This window comes from Microtus oregoni, unplaced genomic scaffold (assembly GCF_018167655.1).
Source record: "Microtus oregoni isolate MIOR12 unplaced genomic scaffold, Mior012 000000F_ref0000247, whole genome shotgun sequence".
NCBI lineage: Eukaryota > Metazoa > Chordata > Mammalia > Rodentia > Cricetidae > Microtus > Microtus oregoni.
Window position 1 is genome coordinate 49901565 of NW_024543059.1, and position 13859 is coordinate 49915423.

Here is a 13859-nt window from a genome sequence, read left to right on the forward strand (position 1 = left end):
GTGACGTAAAGTTAATAAAAGCCAAATGTTTTCTCGAGTAAATTTACTGGCTACAAATATCATGAAGATAATGCCTAGCACACCTTATCGTCTATATTTTCACAGTACAGTATGAGACAGTTTAGAAGACTTCTTATCCTGAAGTAATATTGATTTATCCTTGCTAACAATAAAAAAAAATTCCTCAGTGCTACTATAAGCAATTGCTAGAAGCTTCCTGCCAGATAAGTGAGAACTTCGTGAGAGAAATAAGAAGACGGCATTCATTTTTCATCTCTTGTAGCGAGATTAGTTATTGAATTTATACTGAAGTAAGTTGAGATAAAATACAGCCCTGATAAATTCAGCACACCATGCCAACAGCCCAACTCTGTGTTTTTAAGTAGAAAGGCCCATGTAAAATGTCAGCATGTATGAGTATAACTGGGTTTAAAATATTACTTTGTATACTGTTTTTTTCATACAATTTATGTTTATTAATCCAAGTTTTCATTTTAAATAAGGTTCACATGGTCAATTTTTAAGCCTAATGAAAATTCTCTGTCATTATTAGTTTCCAAGTTGTATAAACATTGCCACAGAAGCAGTAATAGGGAAGCAAGCTGTTGATCAGAGTGAACCATAAGATTCCATTTATTGCCACCTACAAAGAGAAGACTAAGGAAGGCCCACACTTCAAATATCCCATAACTAGAAAGTTCATGTTTTATTCTTTTTTAAAAATTTGTAGTGACTTTCCCCCTGGTTTATTGAGACAGAACCTTGCTATATAGCTCAAGATAAATTTAAATTCACAATCCTCCTGTCTCACCACACACGAGTTCAAGTAGTACAGGAGTGCTCCTTTACTCTCATCTGGAAGTGACTCTTGAGATAAATTGGCAGGGTCTGATTTTTCTTTCCTTCATTTTTACATGTGTTTATGGCTCTTCCTTTTTCTAAAGTTGTAACGAATTCTTGTGATATGAAAGAAGGACAATGGCTAAGTCTCATTAGAAATCTGTATAACCTCTCTGACATTGCCAGAAACTACCATGTAGAAGGCATGCAGGCTCCAGTGCACACAAAAGAAGACATGAAGAACAGTAACTATTCAGTGAAGTTGCTTTCTGTAGGACCAAGGCCACACCTGTAGGGTGATAATTCAAAACCTTCTAAGTTCATTCTCCTACAGATTATTCTCCAGTGTCAACTCCTGACACTGATCCATTAACTGACCTTGAACTAGGTCTCTGTCTGGGGTCTGTACTCATCTCTACACTATAAAGGCCCCATCATCTGCTCTCCCCCATTCCTGTTTCCATGAATCCCTCTTTCCCAAAGAGTAAATTTATGCAAATACCCTCCTGGAAGCTTTATCCAAAACCAAAATCACTTTAAATGCAAGCTGGAGCAAGGTAGTTGCAGAATGAAATAACCAATTAAAAAAAAAAAAAACAAAAAACAGTGCCCTGAGAATTTGTAAAGAATCACTACAAGTCCATGCCAAACTATTGTATGTAAAGTTGCTGTAAACATGTCAGTACCCCCAGTACTGAGACTGAGGAAAGAAGACTGATTTGGCCTTGAAACCAGTCTGAACTAGACAGTAATTCAAGGCCAGTCTGGGATGTACAGCCAGATGCTCTCCCCAAAAAGGGGCGGGGTGGGGGAGGCAGAAAGCTGGCTGAAGTGGGTAAGGCATTTGATCCACATATCTAGAATCTTGAACCCAATCCCCCAAATCCATGTAAAATCAGAAGGAAAAAACAAAGTTGTTCTCTGATATCCATGCACACTGTGGCATGCATGTCCCCCACAATAAATAATAACGATTTTTAATTTTTAAAAGTAATGAAAAAATAAGTTAAAATTATTTGGGGAAAGCTTTAGGCATGAATTTAGAAACAAAGAAAACCAGAAGACTTGGAAGTGGAAGAGAAACTGTGAGAGACCAAGAAGAGACAGAGAAAAGCACAGGAGCAGAGCCAACCAAATCTGTAGATAACATTTACATGGAGGATGTCACTGTGAAGCCTCCCCATCTGCATAATCAGTGTGCTAATAAAAAATAATGAAAGAAAATTATTTCCAAGAAGGGAATTCTGTGTTTAGTTTGGGTTGACAAAAAGCAGCTGTTAGAATGAATGAAGGCAGAATATTCTGGCAAGAGTCCCAGGAAATGTATTGTCAACCATTCAAGAGCTCCGCTGGACTCCGTCTCAGGGGGATGCTTCAAGGGCATAAAATTCTCCAGAGTTGTAGACGAAGCAGATGAGGGGGGAGGTTGTTTCATTCCTGCTCCACAGTAAATGAGAACTGCCCCAGATTATACTGAGGCCCTAGCTCAACACGTCATCTTGCAGGGAACATTGCCAGGCTCAATATACAAAAAAAAAAAAAAAACACAGGGTGCGAGTCTGGGTAGAGATGTAGGAAAACAACCAAAATGAATAAACACATTTTCCACAGAAGATGAAAATTAAAATCCATCATAAATCATTTAAATAATCATTGTATTAATAAGAAGTAAACTATTTTACATTACCAAGTTTGCAAACGTAATACCAAAAAACAAAACAACAACAACAACAAAAATAATAGTAAAACCAAGGGTCAAGAAGAACAGAAGGACCGGAGAGACGGCTCTGCCTGAAGAGCATAGACTGTTCCTGCAGAGGACCTGGATTCCATTATGGGAACCCAGTCTTTAACTCTGATTTTAGGGGATCAGACGCCCCCTTCTGGTCTCTTCAGGCACCGTATTCACAGGGTCTACAAATACATATGCAAGTAAAACACCCACACACACATGAAATAAAAAGGACATACACACAAAAAAGGAAGCTCTTATGCAGATGCATTGGGTTATAAAAGGACGGAGCTATGAATAAAATTTGGCCATCCTGAGTAAATTTAAACTTGCATTCCCTACAACTCAGTAATGTCACTTTCGGGAACAGCATTTATGCAAACCTCTCGTGAAGGAACATTGGGTTATGTGTTCAAATGACTTCACCAAAGAAACATTTGTGACCACTAAGGTAAAATCTGGAAATAACTACTCTTCATCTTCAGGAAAATGCTAAGCAGTGCTGTGCCTGCATAATGGCAGGGGTTTCCAAGACAGACCAACATTTACCATTCAAATGAATGAAACTGGAAAAAAAATATGTAAAGCTGTTTTTTAAAAAGCCTAAGGAAAATATAAACAATATGATTTGATTTATATAACATGATAACACAATAAACAGGTTTGGGTTTATTTTTTTTAGGAAGTTAAATAGTTACACATTAAAAGCCTTCAAAAATAAAATAATGAACATTTAAGAATTTGTAAGACAGACCAAAAATTGACACATGCCTCAGAAGAACTTGGGAGGCAGAGGCAGGTGGATCTCTATGAGTTCAAGGACAGCCTGGTCTACGGAGAGAGTTTCAGGACAGCCAAGACTACAGAGCAGAGAGACAAACTGGAAGGTGTGCTCAGGGAAAGGCATGGGTGGTATCCACAGTACTAGCTCTGCCTCTCCACTCTGTTGCAGCTGAACACTTACTCTTTTACATGGAGAAAGCATTTCTTAGGAACGTTTGAGTAGACGGAGAGGAAGAATGAGGAAAAGTCCACATGTTATGTTCCAGAAGTGGAGTGAGGAGGCTGCAGTAGAAGCAAGGTCTGTTGACGAAAGTAGTGGGTGGCCAGCCTGGGATGCAGAGTGAATGGCCGGTGAGGTCTGGATGACTGTAGGCCAGAAACACCAGAGTCGTTCACTTGCTGTGCCCATGATGCTGGCAGTCACCACAGGGAAGCAGGTTACAAAGTGAGGGAAAGGCAACTTAGACATGTGTTATAGAAGTCCAGACAAGACTATAGATAAGGATATTAAAGAGTTAAAATAGAAATACATTTATAGGAAAAAAATCCAATATTGTTCTAAGAAAAAGTCTCCTGGAGAATATTTCAATTAAATAAAAAGGGTAAAGATTTCATGTTCCAAGTAATTATTTCATCTAATTTCTAAAATTCTACTAAAGATTACTCTCCCTTTTCAATGTCACTCACAGCCATTATGATTCTGTTCAAATATGTTCCCAATGTTCTTGGTCATCTTTAATTAACAGGACTTAAACCAACTTTGCATCTATACACACGGGTAAAGCTGGCCTTGGAGTGGGAGTCAGTTTAGTCCCATTTTCACACGGGCCAGGCTTCACCGTCACAGTGATAAGCTGTAGGGAAATGCTAATGACTGACTGAAATTGTTAGACTTCCACTGAGAAGTCCTTGCCTGACTTGATGTGACTGTTCTATTAGGAACAGCCAGTTCATCTCAAAGTCACATGACCACTGAGCTTGAGATATAAGAATATCTTGGCTGATGCAGAAGGTGCAGTCAACAGTGTAAGATTCCAGCTCTCAGTGGCATCGCTGCCAACTCAGAGAGCAGCATGGAGGGAGGAAGGGATCATTTATTTTAATAACAGGCAAAATTGTTTAAAGTTCCAGCTGTAACTGTATGCTCAATAAATTCTTTCATTACTCACACTAAAGGAGAGTTTGAAGACATACTTCATTTCTTTCTCTTTCTCTAAAATAGATTTTTGTTGTTTCTATAGCAACATTGATGCAGTGACTAACTCTTTAACTCCCTTTTAGACTACCCGATGGCTTCACGCAGCTTCTTAACCTGACCCAGCTCTACCTGAATGATGCCTTCCTTGAATTTCTTCCAGCCAACTTTGGAAGGTAAGCATAAGAGATTTAACCTGTGTAATCTCGCTTTGCCTCTGCTAACTGCTTCACCAGTACCAGGATGTGAGTAACAGCACTGATTAAAGTTGGGTCTCATTGATACACAATAAGTGTTAATTAAATGTTCTATAATAATTAGCATAAAATTATGTATTCACATATTAGAAACAATTTTTAGGTGAATTAAAGTCAAATATAAAAAAGAAAGTCCATGCCGAGCAGTGATGGGCACACCTTTAATCCCAGCACTCAGGAGGCAGAGGCAAGCAGATGTCTGTGAGTTCGAGGACAGTCTGATCTACAGAAAGAGAGTTCCAGGATGAGCTCCAAAGCTACACAAGGAAACCCTGTCTCGAAAAAAAGAAGAAGTCCAGATACTATGAGCAAATGGAGGAAAACTGACCATGGCTCTTGGGTTGCAAAATTGCTTTATGGGCAGGAAGCAAAGAGCAACATTGTAAACATGTAGACAGACTATGCTTCTCATCTAAATGTTTTTCATATAGAATAAATGATAAAGGCAAAATAAAGCAGAAAAACATTTTCATTATTTAAGAAAAACAAGTAACAGCCTTATTGTATAAAGAGTCCTTACAAATGAGCATGAAGCCAGGACTCTCGGGACTCTTGGGAGGATGTGGGTGGCTGCACAGGCAGCTTTGATAAAATGGAAATAGGTAGTGATTACAGGAGAAATGTCCATCTCCCCAAATATTTGACACAATACAGAGTAAACAAGTGATTTACACAATTTGCACAATATGCTTAAAGAACTTCAAAAATAGTTATGATCATTGCCTTTGAAATTGTTACTAGAAATGGCTCATGTCATCTTTGGGTTTTGTAGACAAGTGTATTTTTCATTATTTTAAAAATGAAAACTATGAAATCACATAGGAGTTTGATGAACTCTATGGTGTTGCTCCTATGTGATGTGACAGAGCTGTGCAGAAATTAGTGGTTCTGGAAAGCACTTTCTAACTTTGGATAAGGCTAGGAAAGTGGCAGAGCAAATATATAAACTGTTTTCCCAACATAAATACATGTAATAAAAAGATAAACTTCTAGATGACTTTGGTTTTTATTCATATTTTATTTCAGAATCTTCCAAGAGTATTTGCTTGGATAGCATTTATGTCATAAACACCAAAGGCATTTTAACATCATTGTCAGCCTTGGTTGATTATTTTGAAGCTGTTCAAATGATTAACTGGGTGTGATTCAGCACCTGCCTCTTGACAGGGATGAGTAGGACATTATGTAGGGTGATGAAGTCACCTAACACACAGATATCTCTCTTGCCCACTGTAAATGAAGTAACATGTCCCAGACTCCTTCACTTCTATGGATGAGGATAGCTCATCATCCTGAACCATACACATGAAAGAAATTTTTTAGGTCGTGCATTTGTAATTGATTCCCCAGTTCCATCAGCCCTTATAAACTAAACTTATCCGTTGGGTATCAACTACAGGACAATGTGCTTTAAGATGAGAAAATCACAAAATATTTTTGATTCCTTAAGACACTTTCTGTCATGAATTTTTTGTTTTTGTCCTTTCTCTTTAAGTAGTTCTAAAATGAGTATGAGGTTTAGACACAGAGGATACATAATACCAATACAAAAGCTACTTTGAATTAGAATTTAAGTTTTATATAATATATCAAAATATTCTTTGTTTAATAACATGATGTTTACTTATAATAATTCATTACCTAAGCATTTTTTTCTGCCTTCAGCTAGGTGGTTTGACAAAAGGATGTTCAAATTCTCTTCCAACTTGAAGCTTGGTATCCTTAAAAGACTGAACAGGTCTATAACATCATATTAGCACAGTCACTGGGATGTGAGATTTTCAGATCTCTAAGGAACTCTCACTAGTGGAGCTTTTGTGCACTGAAGCATGTTACTTCATAAAGAATTGAATTAAATTAAAGTTAACTTGAGAGGAGGAAAAGGAAAGAGGCTTGGATAAATACCTAAAAGCATATTAAAGAGAGATGACAGGTGAAATTGTTTAAATAGTGAGGTTTTTTTTCCTTAAAAATCAAAGTTTCGGCAAACCCACTTAGTATTTGTTTTACAGAGCTTTGTGGGAAACAAATATAAAATTCAATCTAGTTCTGTATAACAATGTGTTCCTACTGCGAACCTCACGTCATAATGTGTGAGGTGCCCTTTGGGAACACAGTTGTAACCCAAGAGGTACAAACATGAAAACAGCATCTTCTGCTCAACATTCACAGATAGAAGATCCTTGGGTGCCCAAGCACAAATCCTTTCAGAAATGGAAAAATGTGAATCTTGGAGTCAATAAAAATGACACACGAAAGTGTTTCCACTGTCCTTTAGTGAGATCAGAAAGACCAAACACCAGAACTTCTGGCGTGAGGAATTGTGCATTATATGCATGACATCATTTAAAGTATTCAAGCGGAGGGTTTAATGCTATTGGCGAGGAAGCTACAGTTAGGAGGGCAGTGGAGCTGACTAACTTGAATAATGTCGTAGAGAAGGAATGTGCCCTCATCTCAGTTCACACCAAGTTGACTGCTCTTTCCTCTGGAATATTCTGCCTGCCTTCCAGGTCTGTCTACAGTCTCTTGATGAAAAGCATTTCTATATTCCAGTGAACATAACACCTGAAATTTCAAAGACAGTCAATAGCCTGTTCAACACACGTATTGATTAAATATAAAAGATAATGTGCTGTTATGAAACATTAGAAACTTAGAAGGCTGGGATTCAAAGATATAATCAAATACCTTTGGTTTTAGTAAAATGTCTTGTCATTGGTCAGTGGTGATGCAACCCTGCTCATTATGGATTTGCGTATTTCTTTAAAACTGGCCAAACACACTTGGTATACAAAGACACATGCAAGCAAAACACCCATACCCGTTAAAAATAATAACTGTATCTGATACAGTTCTAAAAACAGCTGAGAATTTCTGTCTAATTAGTGACCACAATTGTTCACCTTGCCATGCGAATTATTTTATATAGAAATAGTGATTTTAAAAAGGTAATTTTCAAAACTCTTTTCTATAGACTTGTCAAATTGCGAATCTTGGAGCTAAGAGAAAATCACTTGAAAACTCTACCAAAGTAAGTGACCACATCTTTTTCACAGTTTCTGTTGTGATGTTTTGCTACTAGGAAAAAAAAATGGCTTTTCACGTTTATTCTGGCAGCTTTGCCATTTTCACAGAATTGTTCCACACGCTCTCACTAAAGGTCAAATTCTACAGTAAACACTGTGGATTTGTATGAAATCGTAGACTTCCTGCTCTGCAAACCTGCTCACCGGCAGAGGTCTTGCTCATGGCTGAAGACCCTTGCCAAGAGTCTAAATCAGCATCTCTGTCATTCTAACAGCGGTTTCCCAAGCATCAGTCTAGGGTGCTCACTCTGCAGGTTACACTCTGGTTTGTGATAGTTTACAGTCTCACGTCAAAGCCAGAGATTTTTAAGGGGAAAAAAAAAAAAGACTAAAATTTTTCAAGAAATCCTAAAGTGGTTAAGCAAGTGAAAAAGAAAGGGTTATATTCCCATTTCCTTACAAACTGTTTTTTTTTTTGACCAGTCTATTTTAAAAGATGATTTATATAATTATACAGGTCATTTTAAAGCAAAAGCTAATTTTATGCAGCTTTGTAAAACATTGTTTTCCCCTACTTTCCTTCATTCATGTATAGTTATATGGTTTGTGTTGCATAGGAGTAATTATTTTCAAGATCAAAATCTATGTGTAATATTTTTTCACGCACTTGTGTTAGTATTTATTGCTTTACTTCTGTTCTGCAAGACATCAAGTATATCAGTGTATTTCCAAACTTTCAACAAACTTTAGCCATATTCCTCTGCTGTATAAAAACTTAATTTTTCCTTTATAAATTTATTCTCTGGGCAAATAAGCCTAAAAACACCAATAAATTAAGTGCAATAATGTGTGATGCAATGCATGAACACTTCATCACGACTACGCAGGGCATGGGTTTGATGAGGAGTCCCAGCCGTGCCTTGAATTTGCTTAGACAAACACATGGAGAACCGGAGAACCATGTGGATGATAATTCTCCCCGTGTGACAGTTAAGATGAAAGCTTCAAAGGGAGGCATGTGCTCCACCCCACAGCAACCTGTGTATAAGTAATGCCTTTCCTGGACTGAAATCCTAGACAGGTAGAAATGAGGGGGTATGTGTTCAAGTGTTGGTCTCCTGCACAGAAAGCTATTGCTACTGTTTCATCTGGACAGCTTTTGCTTGTCTCCTTAAAAGTAAAACCACAGCTAGGTAGAACATAAGCCAAGGCATAAGAACAGTGATTGCTTATCAGATTGTACACATTCAGTTCTAGGAGAAACACTAAGTGTACAGAGGAGCAGCTGCAAAGGCAGCATATAAGGGCTTCAGTATGAAATACAAAATATGATATGCCTTATAAGGATGTTTTTGATGTAAGTTGTAATATATAAGTTATAATCTAACATGAATTGATAATGTGGACTTTGTAGACATTGAGTAGCAGTATTCTTATTTAATGTGTGTGTTCTGTAGGCCTTCAGCATACTCCCAGTAGTAAGTAAAATTAAATTAGATTGAAGAATGTTGTCTGGACTGTTTGGAAATATAAGACTTTGTAAATGTTTCTTAGAGAGGGACACTGGGTATATTTGGTAGGCTGTTATGTATATCACAGCTATAACTTTTATATTTAGAAAACATTTTCAGAGGTATTTGCAATTCAGAATGTTTGTTTTATGCTATCTTAACAAGAATCTAAGAAGAAAAATATAGAGCAAGAATGCATGATGCATTAGTTTTGATATCTATGGAATGAAAACTACATAAAGACATCTGCAGAATAAAGTAAACTGTTTCTATGTATAGCCTATCTGAATGCCGTCTGAATCTATATCCTAGAGACACATGAGAGTTTTGTACATTCCTTTAGTTTGCTTTTCTAATAAAATAAATCTAATGTAGTTTTAGGAAAAAGGCATTTTAGTTTCAAAATAACTGCTCAAGAATTAAGAGATTAGGTTTTCTTAGAATTGCAAGCAAGCTGCAGGCCATTGGTGGGTCTTTAAATTTTCCTTGACTTATTTTGTCTTAAAAGCTACAAATGCCTGGCAATCTGTAGAAAATTCAAGGTATATGAGAACTGTGATATTATGATATTATAATGCATTCCTGTAGCAATGTGATGGGCTTTATGTGTGCAAAAATCTAGAATCTCTGTGTTTTGGTTTAAAACACAGCTATAAGCCGTCTATCTCTTTGCAATGCCCCTGTGGCTCTCCTTTATCAGAGTGGTGAGAACGAAGGCTTCAAACATTTGCCTAAAAACTCATTGGAGTAGTCAGATCAGCACTGGATGCGGTGACGGAGAACACCAGACATCTGAAGAGAACGTATGATACTAAGTAAAAATCTTGAGATTCAACAATCCCATTTTTCTTACAACACAAATAATTACCTGCTTAACTGAGTGTTCTGAGTGGTGATCAAATACTGTGGGACTAGTCACTCAAATGAACGTTAGATGTGACTGGAAACCTGTCTTTGTTTGCTCCGTTTCATTCATGGATACTTACCTGTCCATTCCTATGTTCCTCCTTTGTTTCTGTAATGAGAGCAACTGGGTGTCAAAATTGAAAAAGCAGTTTCTGACTAGCTCAGGGCATCTCAGAATGTGGGGGCCCAACTGTTGACTGGACTGCAGCTGCCCAGAGTTCTCTCTGTCTGGGATCTGCTTCTGTGCTCTCTAGAGCACTTGGCAAGTGTGATTCTAGCTGGCTATGGGTGAGAGGTTAGGGTCTTGGGCACATAAAGCTACTCTTCTCTCAGAACTGTGGATAGGGGAGTAGAAGAAAGAGACAAGGGAAGCCTTGATATTTTTATAATTTGATCTCAAAGGTGAGATGCCATGACTTCTATCATATGCTGTGATCTACGAGCTTTGGTACCCTGGAGTAGGCAGAAGATACGAGTGGCTCCAAGAGATGGGATGACCGGGGCCACTGCAAAGTTGTCTGCTGCTCAGCATGGCTGGCCTACCGTTCAGTTATGACAGTGAATTCTGAGCATAAGATATAGAAGCGAAACTCAAAGAGAACATGCTGGGATTATTAGCCAGGAACAAAGTTTCTGTCTTCCAGAGCTCACAACCTACTTGTGTGTCTGTCTAGAAACCACACCACTGCTGCTTCTGCATCAGAGATTCCCTTAGGCCAATCCCACATGGCTGTTCACCCCACGGACAGTGCTGTTCTTCAGCGTATTCCCCTCACACCACAGGAAAGCACCCTAATTTGCCGATCACATCACTCTACCATTTGAAGTTCTTCCTATGATTTGACCCCTCACTTACTTGTAAATGGGATCATCAGAAGATATCAGTGCCCCCGAGGAAAAGACTTTGTTTCTTTGTTTTTCTCCTCCTTTATCACTGATGATTTTTTTTTTCTGCCTGCATCATGGTAGATAGCAGTAAATAAGCAGGATGCTGACTTAATGCATCACAGTGGGGATATTACCACCATATGGACTGAACACTGATGTCTCCCAAATGTTCCCACATAGAAAATTATATAGGAATCTGATGACATCAAATGAGTCTCTCCTGAGCCATGCAAATCCAGAAGTAAGCCTGTGAATGGCTCTAAAATGGAAAAACCAATGAACATGGGTAGGTAAGAAGGCTTAGAGGTCATTGAAAGAAGGGGCTTAATGACAGAGGCATCCAACACAAATCCATGTTTTCTGGGTGATAGACTCTGGTGAGAACCTGAAAAGGGCTGTAGAATCTAGAGGATTTTAATTATCAACTTCTGATCTTGGAATCAACTTAGGGTATTTCTGTGGCCCACTGCTAATTTTCATATTACTATTTTCACCTAGAAATAACTTATTTAGCAGTTTATAAAATAAGATACACTAAAATACCTAGTATACTATAGGGAAACTTCTCCCCTACCCCCAAAAAAAGCCTCCAATCTCTAACTCAGGGCTAGACCTGTCCAGAGGAAAAGTTAAATGAAGAATTGTTCTTTGGCATATCCACTCAAGAAGAGGCCTTTGTTCAGGAAAGTTCCCCTGGGGCTGATAATAATATTAAACCCCATTATCATCTACCACATCTCTAATTACCTGTGACTTAAATGGTAAATCTTCAAGTTTGCAAAGAATAATCTGAAAATGTTCAACAGTTTATGCTACATAAACTAGTAAATGGAGGGTCCCCTGTTTATATGGTTTCATCCCTTCTGCATCGCTGCTGCTGTTAAGTATTTTTCCCACTGCAAACTGAGCTTCAGAAACATTACGTTCTTCCTGATATGTGAATGCCTAGCAGCACACACACACACACACACACACACACACACACACTTCTACATACATATACACAACACTTGCACAATGCACACACACATAACACGGGTATACATACACTAGCATACATGCACATATGCACACACACTTCCACATACATATACACAACATGTGCACAATGCACACACACATACACATAGGTATACATACACTAGCATGCATGCACATATGCACACATACACAACACATTACACCTTGAGTGGACACGTTGAACAGAACGATTCACTATGACTGATTCGGGCACTCAACAAATCTACCCATTCTGCCACATATGGAAGAAAGTCCTTCTTAAAGGCTGAATGAGACTGTCACATTGCACACCACTTTGTGTTTATCCACTCACCTGTAACTGGACATCTGAGTTGGTTCCATCCTAAGACTCTCATAGATTTGATGTAGCAACATGAGAGTTCAAGTATTTCTGTGAGGTCTTCATTTTGATTCGTTTGGGCATGCTCAGAAGTAGATTTGCTGGGTCACATGATAGGTCCATTTTTAACTTATTGACAAGATTGTGCATCACAGTTTACCACAATGATTTCTATAGTGCCTGTAACTTTTTACATTATACCAGAGAGAATATTAAGTTTTACTCTGAAAAGTTATTTTCAAAGACAATTTCTAAGAATAAAAGTTTCTTACAGTCCAGAGAATTATTTATTACATCTGTACTTTAAGTTTCAAATGAGTGGGTTTATATAGCACTCAGCAAAGCAAAAGTAAAAGAATAAATAGCAGCAGCAGACGACACCATCAAGTGAGGCAGTTGTAACATCTAGAATAAATGCAGAGAGAGCAAGCAAAGGGACCATCATCAAACCAGGAGCTTACAGAATCTCAATCAACAAAGAATAAAATTTCTCTGTTATAAACTTCCTGTTTCCCCTTCCCAGTGCCAGAGTTTCTATCACATAGTATAAGTATTAATTTCTACTGGAAAGGGTGTCTCCCATTGGCTGTTCTCAAGGACGCCATGTTTTTAACTTAGCTATTTCCTGTTCTCCTTTTTTTTCCCATCAGAGAGGTAAGGGGTCAACCATCCCGAGGATGGAAAAAGTTTGGGCAGATTCTTGAAATAAACGTGCTTGAGTCTGAGGCAAAGCAGGGGAATAAAAACGTTTAAGTCTGAGACAAAAGAGGCTTCCTCACTGGAGGCTGTCCTTCCAACAAGCTTATGCAACAAGTGACAATTCACCAAAGAAACGTATAATTACAGTTGTTTAATTTCACATGATCTTACACTTCCTGCTAAGGCTACTTCCTTGGCAGATTTGGAGTACATGCACTCGCTGTGTTCTCATTCCTGTAAACCTTTCTTTCTTTTGCCTTCTATTTTGATATCAGCTATCATTGTCAACACACTGAAGGAAAGTTGAGACGCAAGTGGGCATTCTGATCTGAGCAATAGGACCACAGCCATTTCTGCTCTCTGATCAATGTGTCGTACATGGATGGTACTTGACCTTCATTGCAGTGAAACACATGGAGGCTTCTCTAGTGTTTTGCTGAAAAAAAAAAAAAAAACCCTTGTCAGGCACAGCTTCCTGAATGGTTTCTTGCTGTCTTTATCAATTCTGATTTTGTAATTATTTTCTATTAGTAAATTATGATCAGATATTTGTACTTTATAATTATATTACCTCATGTTCCTACCACTTTCTGCTGCATCATAATTTTGTTGAACATAGTAGCATCCCATTTTTGGTTTTCTTTGTGGAGCAGACATAA

The 13859-nt window shown here is 38.0% G+C and overlaps 1 protein-coding gene across 6 annotated transcripts in view; it reads left to right on the forward strand.

Annotated features, from left to right (window-relative positions):
* The window catches only part of Lrrc7 (leucine rich repeat containing 7), a 417668-nt gene that overhangs the window by 208255 nt on the left and 195554 nt on the right, over positions 1 to 13859 (forward strand). For all 6 annotated transcript variants that reach the window (XM_041664566.1, XM_041664138.1, XM_041664412.1 and 3 more), the window contains exons 6-7: positions 4637 to 4726; positions 7785 to 7841. In XM_041664566.1, coding sequence (XP_041520500.1) covers positions 4637 to 4726; positions 7785 to 7841 — 147 coding nt within the window. The remainder of the gene's footprint in view (positions 1 to 4636; positions 4727 to 7784; positions 7842 to 13859) is intronic.